Genomic DNA, 13,497 nt, shown 5'->3' with positions numbered 1-13,497 from the left:
TATCAATAACAATTGGTACCAAATTATACAGAATATATGAGTGGAATTATTTTTGTAGTGAAGCAATCTGCAGAGAAGTATGGAACAATTCAGTCTAAAATGGAGAATACGCAATGATTTGAAGAAAAAGCTCCTTTACTATTCCCACAGAGCCTTTTGTCTTGCCAAATCAATATTTTGACCAGTCAAAATTTAATTTAGCGGACCATATTGAGACCTGAAAGCATCTTAGCTTGGTAAAAGAGTGGTTCATATCCACAGTGTTTCCACTCTTCCCGAAATTCTGGAAATTTCAGGAAATTTTGACTTTTCCAGGAAATGAAAAAATTCCAGGAAATTTAGGGAAATTGAAAAATTACAATTAAACAACAGTTAGGAATGTTCCACAGTTAAAATAAAATCTATGTCATTTCACTAAATTTTGCAGAGTTACTTTGGCACCTAATTATTCCAAAAGTTATCATGGCCTAATGTGCTTTATATTTTGCTATCAAGATTAGTAGTTCACCCATTTGCAAGGTCTCGAGAAATAAACAGTAAAATAATTTTGCTTTTTTAAACATCTATTACTCAGTCATAATCAATCTAAATTTCAAAAAAAAATTACAATATATTTCAAATTACATACTTAAAGAATCCTGTTCATATTGCTATTCCTTAAATTTTAAAAATAAGATGTGAAAGGCAACAGAAACATCTATTAAAAATGAAATTTATATAACAAAATTAGAGAAGTACAACAAATGCTGCACAAATAAAACCCATGTCATTTTCACCAAATTTTGCATGGTGGTATAGAAAGGTATACTTAAAAATTGTGAATACTAAAAATTGAGGGTTCATGTGCACGTTTTCAAAATATCAGCACTATTGTTGGAATATATGTGCTTTCAAAACACAATAAACTCATCAAAAGGCTTATATCTTCATAAAGAAACAAAGGATATTTAAGAAGTTTGTAAAAACCCTTCCCCAGACCTGCATGAAAAATACAAATGTTGTAGAAATTGTGTGAACAGCAAAATAAGAAGTGAAAGGCGCACTTATTATTGTAATAATTTCGCCACCGCTAAGCGTGATATGAAAGCAACTTGGAAAATAGTCAACAATGTCTTAAACAAAAGAGAAACAAAACAGAACAGTATATGAGAAGTTGAAGTTAATGTGGATAATATTTCAGACAGACTCGATATAGCTAATACCTCTAACAATTTTTTTGCACATATTGGACAAACTGTGGAAGATAAACTCAGTACTACGTGCACAGAAACTGAAAATGATACGCATATTAATATTTCACAGTGGTTAAAAGGAAATTATAGATCCTCTGTATTTATCCAACCTGTTGCTACTAATGATGTTATATCAATTATAGATAAGTTAGATCCAAATAAGAGTCCAAGCTGCGACAATATTCATCCAAAAGTTCTTTAGAAATCAGGCTATGCAATTGTTCAACCTTTTTGCAATATTATCAATCTTGCCATTGAGAAGGGCGTCTTTCCTGACTCATTAAAGATTGCCAAGGTGATACCCATTTTTAAGAAAGGAAACAGATTACTTTTAACTAATTATCGTCCAATATCAGTTTTTAGCAAAATATTAAAAAAATAGTTTACAATAATTTGATATCTTTTATTGAACAAAATGACATTTTATATCATTGACAATATAGTTTTAAGCAAGGTTATAGTACTTTCCATGCACTTATTGATTTTACTGAAAAAAATGCTCAATCTTTTGAAAGGAAGAAATTTTTAACTGGTATATTTTTAGACCTTTCTAAGGCATTTGATTGTATTGACCACAGTATTTTAATTAAAAAAATGTATTTTTACGGTATATGGGGTATTACTTTAGAATTATTTACAGATTACCTAAATAATCAAACCGTTTGTAAATATTGATAATTTTAATTCTTCTTCCTTAGACATATTACTGGGTGTTCCTTAAGGATCAGTACTAGGACCCTTATTGTTTCTTTTATAGGTAAATGACTTGCCAAACGTTAGCAATATTTTATCTTTTATCTTATTTGCTGACGATTCAAGCCTTTTTCTTGCCAGTAATGACCCTTCAAACGTAGGATTTTTAATCAATTCTGAACTAAGAAAAGTGCATTCCTGGTTTCTTGCTAATAAATTATTGATAAATCTTGAAAAAACGAATTATATAATTTTTAAAACAAAAAACAGGAAAATTAACGAAGACTTGATTAAATTGCATATCAATAACAAAGAAATAAGGAAACTTCATTAAAATTTCTTGGTGTTAAGATTGATAATAACCTTACGTGGAAAGATCATATTAATGAAATATCATATAAAATGTCATGTGCTGTTGGTGTTATGAGTAAACTAAAGTTCACATTGCCACCTTTTATTCTCACTAATTTATATAATACAATGATCTTGCCTTATATAACCTATTGCAATATAATATGGGGAAGCACCGCATCTTATTTATTACAAAAAATATTTTTGATACAAAAACGTGCAATAAGAATAATCACCAATTCAACATTTCTTGCCCATACAGACCCATTGTTTCGAAAGCTTACAATTTTGAATATATATGATTTACATCGCTATTTTGTTGCTTGTTTTATGTATTCTTATTCTAAAAGGACTTTACCTGATATTTTTAATTATATTTTCACCCTTCATAGTAGTATAAAATATGTATTCAACAAGAAATATCAATGACTTTTATCTGCCAAAATATACATTTAATTTTTCTAGAACTGTTATTGGATACGAAGGACCTGTCATCTGGAATGATTTGCCATCTGAAATTAAAACTTGCCCCTCACTTTTGACTTTTAAACGTAAATATAAATCATATCTTGCCAATTCACCATCAGTTTTCAAATAAAATGGAGCCTTGTGTGTTTTTTTTTCTTTTTATTTCTTTTTATTTTTTTTTAAATGTTTTTCTTTTGTTTGTTTATGTTGATTTTATAACTATTTAATCACCATTAATTTGTTTTATTTTAACCAATGCGCGGAACCAAGGGGGATCGGCCTCGAGAGGTCTTTGGCCTTTGCCAATTCCCTACATCCACCGCATGTTGGTTCTACTCTTTCTATTTGTAATTATATTGATTTGTTTATATATTGATTGTTTCTTATTGTTCATATAATATTGTATGCTGTATATAATTTTTTTAATGGATGTGAATAAAATGAATTGAATTATTTTCAGCTGAATGATTCTTAAAGTAACATATTATGATATGCTGGTAGAGTGCAGATGCTTGGAAAAATCAGCTGATTACTCACCTGTTCACTTATTGTGACATCAATGCACATGGGTAGAACATGCGCAGATAGGGATCCGCACAAACATACTTGGGAACGTCCTTAAAAATAGCAATTTTCAATATTTATGTTATACTTTTTGTTTGCCAAATACTAAGTTCTAAATTTTCTGCTCGCGCATGTATTTTAATAATTTTGTTCCTATTGAAAGAATGGCGTGAATAAAGTGTTAAATTCATTGATTTTGGTCAACTAGACCAAATTTAGGATATCTGTACTATTGTATTTTTTTGTTATTTTATATCAAACTTAAAAATTCCAGGAAATATCTTTGAATTTCGGCAAATTTGAATTTCAGCAAATTTGAATTTCAGTTTCAGGAAATTTGTTTTGGATCTGAGGAAACACTGCATATCCAATCAGGGCCAACCTTACTCCAGATGGTTAAGGGTACAAAACTTTTGGCTGATCTACACACATCTACTTTTTTCCTTTATTATACATCTTACCCACTTCTGCATTATTAATTATGATTTTTCTGGAAAAATCTTATGGGGAAGTACATCCTGATGATGAGTTGAGGTTCATAAAGTCAGAGTGATTTGAAAAAATATTTGCAAAAAGACTCGTAACAGAATGAGAGAGTGAAAGTTTAATTTGTGACTTCATATGCAAGCAGCTCCCTCATGCGGAGCATGATGAAAGGAAATGAGATATAACAAATTCAAAATATGAGGCCTACATTGTTGTTAGAATCAGTTATGTTGATTATCATAGAAATATCAATGGCATATATATATATATATAAGATAAAAATTAGAGTATGTAACCAAAAGACCAAAAAAACGAGTCTAAAAAATTTTGAATTTCCCTGTAGAATAAGAAAAGAATTAAGACTCTAACTTTAAATCAACCAGAGAGCTGTCACCACATGCTGTCATAAACTTGGAAAGAAAACTGTCATAATCACTGAATACAATATTGGGATTTTGTTAGGGACCTGAAACGTTGTCTAGATTAGTATCACCACATCTAATAAAGAAAGCTGAAGTAAGGAATTTATGTGACAAATTGTCAAGAAATTGACAGTTTGGTTTAAAAAAAAGTGGTCAAATGACAAAAACTGAAAGATGGGCATATGAATATATGGCTTTTGATTTAATAAGGTTTTTTTCATAGAGGGTTGCTTTCTGTTATACCAACAACCTCTTCAGGCCTACTATATCTTGCCTATCATCTTAGCATGGAGCATAACCCTGTCTCTCTAGTTTCTTGGTAGCCCTGGCACACCTCCATTTCAATAGCTTAGTCTTTTGAAATTTGCATTGAGACCGACAGGTAAAGGCTGGTTGACTCTTCTCTGTGAAAAACCATATGTCTTCTCTGTTGGTGAAGCAGTCATCATAGTCCACAGTACCTTCCCATTCACAGACACCGGTATCTGGACGGGGCTTACAGAAGGAATATAGGGTCTCACAATCCTCACCACCATAGGTAGTGGAAGGGATAGGATTATAGAAACACCCTTGAGGACTCCATAGTCCGGACTCCTCACCCAATTCAGCCTCAAGACCACCAAAGTACTTGGTAGTACCAGCTCCCTGGATCTAGGTAAAATGAAAATAGGATTTGTTAAATGTTGAAGTATTTCTGGTATTATGATTGAAGATGGGGCACCCTGAACTCCATATAAAATGCACTTTTTTCACAATATGGTAAGTAATTGACTCAGATTTTATCTATACAGAGATATAAAGTGTTTATATTTAAAGATTTCTTCACACGCTTGTGTGTACATATATGTCTAGCACCTTTGTAAGTGCTTTACAGAAAATACTTGGTTTGGGGTTTCACAAAGAATTAAGTGTGACTAAGAGCCATCCTTAAATGCAGATGCGCACACATGCTATCACAGTACCACACCTCCTCTAAAGCCCCTTTTACACCTACAAGGATGCAATATGGATCATCCAGGATTGTCATCTGGGATCATCCATGTACAGTCTGGGATTACCATGTACATAATGCCTATACTCATCCCGTGCCATCCTTGATGTTTCGGCATATCTGGGAGAAAAATTGAACATGTTCAATTTTTCTTCCGCAGTGTAGGGATAGATAATCATTCATGTTCATCCTTGTAGCCACTTTGCACATCATTGTAACTACCAAATGCATCCAGGAGGCTCCTTTAAAGAAACTGGAGGTCCTTATTGATGCCAGCTATATCTGAGATCCAAATACTTCCATTGTTTATGTACTTGAATAATAGTCAGTGTTCATGGCTATGTATTCATACACTTTGGACATTACAATCTTGGTCAATGCTCTAGAAATATCCCAGTAGATAATGTAAATAGCCACAGTGATTGTACATGTAAGGACCCAGTACCACATCAAGCAGATCGATCCCTAGAGCTACCTTGACTATCCTTGTAGACACTGCACTTTTCTGTACATTTACATGTAAATACCCAGTTAAATCTGTTTTCACTTCTGCAATGCTAGAAAAAACATCAATGCGGTACCCCGGATCACCAGGGACTGCAGAGATCCATGGTGATCCGTGTTGCATCATTGAAGGTGTAATAGGAGCTTTAACATGACTTGATCCATGCGGTAAGGTTTTTTTTTTATAACTCATTCAACTGGAATTTAAATGCAACTTCTAAGTCATACTTATATCTTTGTGAAAAACCCCTTGGTGTGAAAAAGGGTACTTAACTGGATCAGACTACCATCAAACTTTTATCAATTATCCTATAACCTTCGGCCCTATCTACGAATCTGCAACTGAAATGAACTCTAAACTTGTACTGAAATAATTATATGAGCAGTTTTATTGCATAAAAGAGCAAAATTGGATAGATGTTCTTACCGTACAGAAATCACATTGGTCCTTATATCTATTCTTGAATCCCCTTCGCTGATCTACTGTTAAGTTATCAAATTTCATGGCAATACCATCACATGAGCTAATAACTAACAGTTCATCTATGACCTTTCCTAAAACAAAACAAAGAATAGAATCAGAGTAATAGGTCATCTTAAGTCTATACTGTTTTACATGACTGGAGTTCCAATGGGTAGCAAATTTATTCAAGCAGCCGTTCATTTTTAAAGAAGAACAAAAAGTATGGGAGGAAGTACCTTTATTTATGCACATTCTTTACCGCACATATAACCAGACCAAGATGCAGCGAAAAGCAATTATCACAATAGCATATTTCCCTTTATATATATATACATATATATATATATATATATGATGTATAGGTACAGAGTCATGCAGGAATCTTTTGTCTACATATTTGCAAGGAATGTTGAGCAAATAGCATGCCAGGACATAGTTTCTGCTGGTGGCTTTGAACCTTGTCCAAAGGAATTTTGTTTGCTGTTACTCCATCTCATTTTTAAACTTGATTTTACAGTGTTTCAAATTCTGTATTACAGAGAAAGCTTAAATCAAAAGTAGTTCATAAAGAACACTTTAAGGCTAATCTAGAACAGATTTAAATTAATATCCATATAAAGTACAAGAAACATTAATTTGTGTCCCTTCATTTTCTGTTCTTAAAGTTCATTGTAATTGTCATTTCATGGATTTCCACCTATCATTGTTGTTAATAATGATAAATATGTGAACAAAAATGCAATGCAAGCCAAAAGACGAGGGAAACCATGGATATTTCTGTAAAATAAGGGTGCGTTTATTCGACACTTTTTTACCCTAGAATCATGATTCAAATCACGATTCTGCAGAATCACGATTGCGTTTAGTCGAAAGTGGAAATAAACGTCTTTCAAATCACAAACATAAAACACAGAAAAAGGGGCGTTTGGAAAGACGTTTCTGTAGAATCACGAACGAAAAAGGGTCGTATAAACGATATCGTGATTGGAATCATGATTCTATGACGTCATTGTGTCGTGCCTCTTCCGGGTTTGACTCAAAGGCGCGCGCTGTGTTTCGTGCAGGTTAATTTACGTGTAGCAGTATTGCCAGTGTACTGTACTAGTACCAGTATATGCCAGTTGTCACGTGCATTTAGGAATTATCATTCTGTGTATTGTACCCCCGGGCTTGTACTGTAGCGTCATTTGTATATTACATTGTGTTCATCAATCATATCTTCAAGTTCCAAAGGCACAAATTGGACTGAGGCGACGAACTCAGGGCTCTGCTTGTGCTTTGGCCTGAAGCAAAAGCATCCCTTACCGGGATTCACAGAAATAAGACGATACGAATCCCTTTCAGCGGCGCTTGCGAGGGAGGGATTTCTACGGAGATGTGGCATCGCCTGTCAAGACAAAATTAACAGAATTCATGCCCAGTACTACGGCTACCGAACACCATTTTTGATGAACCAGCAAGATTTAATACAAGTAAACAAAAACAATACGAGGTACAATACACGGAATTCTGGAAGTAAAAGATTTCATGACGAAAAACTTCCATATGAGATCACTATACCCTGGTTTCCCTTCTCATCAATTCTCTTCTCCAAATACGACAAACCCTAACATGCCCCAAGCAAGCAATTTAAGTTTCAAAACACCTGTTTCTTGACGTCGGTCCGAAGATAACGCAAGAGCCCGGCATATACAGTCACAGTAGGGGGCCACACACGACGGGATGCATGCGCAGCGCTGAGCTCGGTTTCTGCAAATTATGCCGTCATTTTTATTCGCGTACTTTCCTTATTTCGAGGTCGATTTTCTTCGTTCGAAATTGAAAATGGACTAGTATTGGATGTCTGTATGTAATATGCCTTTGAAAACGTGATTAATATCGAATACAATAATTTCATTCCGAAGATCCTTCTACAGGCAGACAAGTCTTACGTAATAGCACAGCTGTTGTTTATCATTTCGTCCTTGGCTCAACGCTCGTTTGGCTGGCCCGTGGTGGTGGAATTGAGACAAGGGGATTACCTGGCCAAGATGGGTTTATCGGGGTTGGAAATGTTGTTTGAGAGTTTCCAAACGCAAAACGGGGTATCAGACCGCAGTTTGCAGTCTGAAGTGAGGTCGACAATCAAACGGGAAATTTTCGTAATGTATTTTTCGGAAGCCGAGTAAACTTTGCACAAACGATCGCGCGTTAGCTCGGGCGGCAGCAAAAATCTAGCAGCCGACTTGAAGTTAGAAACACGCGCGAAAATGTTGACCTATACTTCCTGGGTCAAACTGTGCACTGTGATGCGCACTGGATCGGCCCGAATTCAGGGAGAAACAGCGTTAGAAAGATGGTCGTATAAACGCTGATTCTGTCGGATCGTGATTCATGTTGCTGTTTTGAATCATGATTCAAATCGTGATTCAAATCATGATTCTGGGTTGAGGTCGCATAAACGCAGCCTTAGGAAGGTATTCAGGTGAAGACAGAATACAATGTGCATCTGTGTGTGAAACCACAACATATTCCAATTTCCATGTGTCAGATTGCATTGAATCCAATTTCAATGTTTATGTGATGGATGAGAAGTTCATGAAATTGAAAAACTACAATTGTCTCCAGCCTACTGATATTCCACAGTATATGATTTATTCCTGTCTGGTTCTTTTATGTGTTGTTTAGGTAGGACCAGTAGAGCATGTGTGCGAGTTCATAACAAGCACATTTCAGATATCTAGCTGAGATGTGCATCAACATTATGCATTCAATCACGAAACACTAGATAAGGCATGGAGCTAATAGCTCCATGGATAAGGATTGCAATCCATAGTTAAATTACATCAAAATATCACATGTTGAATTTAGACTCAAATTGCTAAATTTTTAATGTAATTTTTGCTAAAGGCTTAAGGGAACAGATTTTCCATACATTTCTTATTGATTATAGTCTAATGCAATGCCAATGATAATATCCCAACCCCTGCCCCTTGCCCCCTAAAATTGAAGGGTAAAGGGTGATTCATATATTTTGTTTTCTCACACATGAGATTAAATCAGATTATGAGTAAATGTTCAGAGTCAAGGCAAAACCAAATGAGATAACAATGGATTTGACCTCAAAGGCATTATTACCTCCTATGACATATATCTCCTTGAGATCCAGTTGAGGTATGGCACATTCAAAGGTTGGAGAGTAAAAGAAGATATCATCATCATCCTTGGCAAATGTTGACTCCTTAAACGAAGCAAGAACCCTTGCCTGGTAGCGAGCAAACACACTGTAAGCATGCACCACTATCTCATTCTCAGTGTTCACGTAGTCACGGGATGTGACTTTCACCTTCAGGACTAGTTAGTTGAGAGACAATAAAAATGAAAGGATTTGAATCAAATTATGTATTGAGAGCTGAGATCTTGTTAAGTCACTTCAAGTTTCTGGCTTAAAGAAATTGACCAAGACATTTTTGAACCCTCTATATATAAATAATTGTCAAGGAAATAATATTAATCATAACTCTGAATCTTAACTCTCCCCATTTACAGAAAATTGGGAATTCTTAAATTGGAATATAGTACAATAAAGTTGGCCCATGCTCAAAACAAATTTACTATTTGAATCCATACTTAAAGCCATTCACTTTTCTTCTCACTTTGTTGAGGGGATTAATAATTCTAATAAGGCTTGTTTTTGTAATGTTTACCTAGTCAAATCTTTTTAGAAAAGAAGTTGTTTCTTGTTGATTAAGTATTTTGTAAAATAATGAACTTACCTTTAGTCCATTTCTATTTGGTGTTGTTAGTAAATATACTGATACTGATATACAAAGATCCGATTATAACATTTGTATTTCACAATTTACTTCAGGTAAATTGATGATGACTTTTCTATTCTCAAGATCTGAAATCTGAAATTTCATTCTTCGCAATTCAATTGAACTACATCGTAGATGAATAAGTTACCAATTAAGCAATTTAAAGTTTTTCAATCTCCATACCTTTTAGTCACTTGCCCATTTTTTCTGAAGTTTTACTACAATGCTTCCAATGTGTTCCTGCTTCTGGTACAGGGTGTATATACAAAAGAAGTTTCATGATATCATCTTTTGAAAAAAAAAAATCATTTCTTATTTATTCATTAATTCATGCATTGATTTATTATTCTTCTTATAATTTTTTTTATTATTATTTTTTTGGGGGAGGGGGTTGAATACTCACCCGTGTCATCATCACAGAAGCATTGTTGAGGATGCATTATCAGGCAGTTTGAGCTACACTTGACACTTGAAGCCATAGACGGTGTCAAGTAACAACCTATGATAACAGTGACAAGTAGAAGTTCTACCATTTTCATCGCCATGGTGCTATGCATATTGTGGGTAAGAAGAGAGAAAAACATGTTATACTCTGTGCTTTATTCCCCCCAAATATTTCAAAGCGGCATGCATCATTGTCAAGTTTCTGGATAATTGTTATTGAGCCCTGCACGTTTTGAGTTAATGATCTCACTCTGGCACCTGATAGACCCTAAGGGTGTAGAGAAATGCTCTTCAAAACTGTTGCAATGTAATCATTCTGGTAAAGCGAGAGAGAAAAAAAAAACATCAAAGTGTATTTATAAAATGTAATGGGATTGAGTTTTGGGGGGATCTAAGGACTTACAGCACAGGTGTTCTGAAAATAAGATGTCCAACAAATATCCAATTTAAACGAAATAGTTTTTAAGACATGAGATGAATGTCATACTTACAGATGATCACAGCTAAAAAGAAAACCTGTAAAGGCATTTTCCAAAGCTCTAAATCCAACTATGGTATGAAACTATTTGTTACTTTGCAAACTCATGAGTAAGTCAAAAGTATACATTCCTCACATAGTAGTCCAAGAAATGCAAATATGATTCAACCTTTTTTTAATGTTTGAATGATTTACTCTGTAAGCAGTTCACTCCTGCTGAAAATACCCCAGATTTAACATTTTTTATCTCATTTGTGGACTTTGGTCTTTAAAGTCTTGAACTTTGAGATTTATATTTGATAACAACCCTTGATTTGATCGTTATGTCAATCATTTGACAACTTTGTATTAACTTAATTCAATGTGGTTACCTTTGAGATTTGATCATCAAAAAATTTTCAGCTGATCTGAATGCATACAATGAAATGATATCGGGATTTAAGAAATTCAAATATTAAGCAAATTTGCATTTCTTATATTAGAAAATAATATATAGTCTTATATCATCGTTTTTTTTATGAACTCTTAGTTTAATATCTGAAGGAACCCCTTTTACATATTTATGATTACAAATCAAGGCAGTGTTAATTCATTAGAAAGACAAGAATTAATGTGTAACAAGAATGTATATTGTGAAATACAGTCAAGAATGCCAGAAGCATCCACTTGTGATTTTTGTAGATCCAATGGCAATATACCAAGTGTTCCGCATAATATATCAAACATTTAGATATGAAAAGAGGTACCTCGAGAATTTAAAAAAATTGTTCCAATTATTTATTCAGTCAATAGATAATGAACGTAAACATATAATGTTATAATTATAAAGTATAATGCATTACAGGGTTCTGTTTTGTGAGACTTACAAACCCTTGAAAAGCCTAGAATCAGGACATGTCTCCCCTTCATATCTTCCCAACAATTTCAAAGTACTGAACGTAGATGGGTTATTAATTAATGATAGTAAAATTATATGCAACATTTATATTGCGCTTAATACAATGTTTTTAAGCGCTGCATGCTGTTACTTTGGCTTAAAGGGGAAGTTCACCCCGACAAAAAGTTTATTGTAAAAATAGCAGAAAAAATAATAAAAAATACTGCCGAAGGTTTGAGAAAACTTCGTCAAATAATTAAAAAGTAATTAGAATTTCAATTATATGATTTGTGACGTCATATGCAAGCAGCATTTCTACATAGCCAATGGTAAAATATCAATGAAATGTCGTTTTCTCTGAATATTGAAAATGGTTTTCACTGTACCTATTGTATATCAATAGACAAACCATTTCACACCCGATCATGAATAGAAAACAAAATTAAGTCTTCTGGAACCATACAAAACTTGACATTCATGCATTTTATATTACATAACACATGGGGCAGCTGCTCATTTATGACGTCACAAATCCAAAACTTTGAACTCTAATAACTTTCTTACTCTTTAACGGATTTTCCTCAAACCTTCACCAATATTTTTTACTATTTTTTCTGCTATTTTTAAAACAAAGTTTTCTTCAGGGTGAACTTCCCCTTTAAGCTAGGCTATTCAAGGAATTTTTTCCTGCTGGGTTCCCATTTATTACACCTGAGTGGCAAATGTATGACACAAGTGCTGTGGTGGGATTCAATCCCCGGACCTTGTGGTTCAAAGTTTGGAGAAATCCACTGAGTCACAACGACTCTAAAAGAGAATAATTAGTCTTACATTGTCTAAATAGATCTTCAACATCAACATGATACTATTTTTTTACCAAAATTCATTCAACAAAAATATCTGAGATAATGAAAATATGATCTTCGAACTCACCTAAAATGTGTTAACACTGAAGTGATACCAGGCTTCTTAACTCTCCCAGATGAAAGAGGGAAATAGCTTCTACCCACACATCTCCGAAGGCATTTACCAAAGGGGTAAACCTTAACAATCTTTCTACATTCTATGATTTCATTGTGTAAGGATAATTGCTGAGTTAGTTGAATAAGATTTCAGAGGTTTATTCATTGTTAGATGATAGAATAGAGCTGGCTTTCATCTTTCATGGTATGGAAAATGACAGACTTACTAATGTTAATTTGTCTGCCTCTTCAAGGTTGAGCTATCTTATTCAGTAGTTGTGTGCCTGGCTGAATTCTAAAGTTGTATTTTTTTACTTGTTTTCATGCTTGACAAAGTTACTGTTGACTTTGAACAATTAACTCTAAAAGGTGTTTTTTTTTTACTTTTTATCTGTTTCGTGCTTGACAAATTTACTGTATATTTTGAACAATTAAACTAAGATTGGCAGTCTACTTGGTTATTTACATGTAAAAACCACCGCTATTTCACTATAAACATGTTGATATGAACATTCATTTATTGCAAAATATGTAGATAATGTAACTGAATCATTACATAGATTCTTTCTCACTGGAGAGTGATGGTTGGAAGATATTTTAATGGGGATAGATGAAAGCAAAGCTCATTTTAGAATGATGTATGTGATTACACAAATGGATACAGGTGGCCAGGCATCTGATCCCTATCAACTTTAAAAAAATAAGTGTGAATGGTCCAGTTGTCTTTGATTTTGAAGGCCAGTGACTGTCTAAACTATGAATTAT

The 13,497-nt window shown here is 33.9% G+C and overlaps 1 protein-coding gene across 3 annotated transcripts; it reads right to left on the bottom strand.

The window, feature by feature from the left end:
- Nucleotides 1-3,468: 3,468 nt before the first annotated feature.
- On the bottom strand, nt 3,469-12,970 carry LOC121410437 (metalloproteinase inhibitor 1-like). Of its 3 annotated transcripts, none has more exons than XM_041602528.1 (5): nt 12,704-12,970; nt 10,375-10,520; nt 9,292-9,507; nt 6,139-6,266; nt 3,469-4,867 (listed from the first exon to the last, which is right to left on the bottom strand). In XM_041602528.1, exons 2-5 carry the CDS (start codon nt 10,514-10,516, stop codon nt 4,499-4,501), a joined length of 855 nt encoding a protein of 284 aa, XP_041458462.1. In that variant the 5' UTR covers nt 10,517-10,520; nt 12,704-12,970; the 3' UTR covers nt 3,469-4,498. The 3 variants fall into 3 exon arrangements, with proteins under 3 accessions (XP_041458462.1, XP_041458461.1, XP_041458463.1); XM_041602527.1 differs by lacking the exon at nt 12,704-12,970 and adding an exon at nt 11,265-11,288; XM_041602529.1 differs by lacking the exon at nt 12,704-12,970 and adding an exon at nt 10,907-11,065.
- Between the last annotated feature and the right edge of the window lie 527 nt (nt 12,971-13,497).

This window comes from Lytechinus variegatus, chromosome 3, assembly GCF_018143015.1.
Source record: "Lytechinus variegatus isolate NC3 chromosome 3, Lvar_3.0, whole genome shotgun sequence".
Taxonomy (NCBI): domain Eukaryota; kingdom Metazoa; phylum Echinodermata; class Echinoidea; order Temnopleuroida; family Toxopneustidae; genus Lytechinus; species Lytechinus variegatus.
This window is presented reverse-complemented; position numbering and strand designations above follow the sequence as displayed.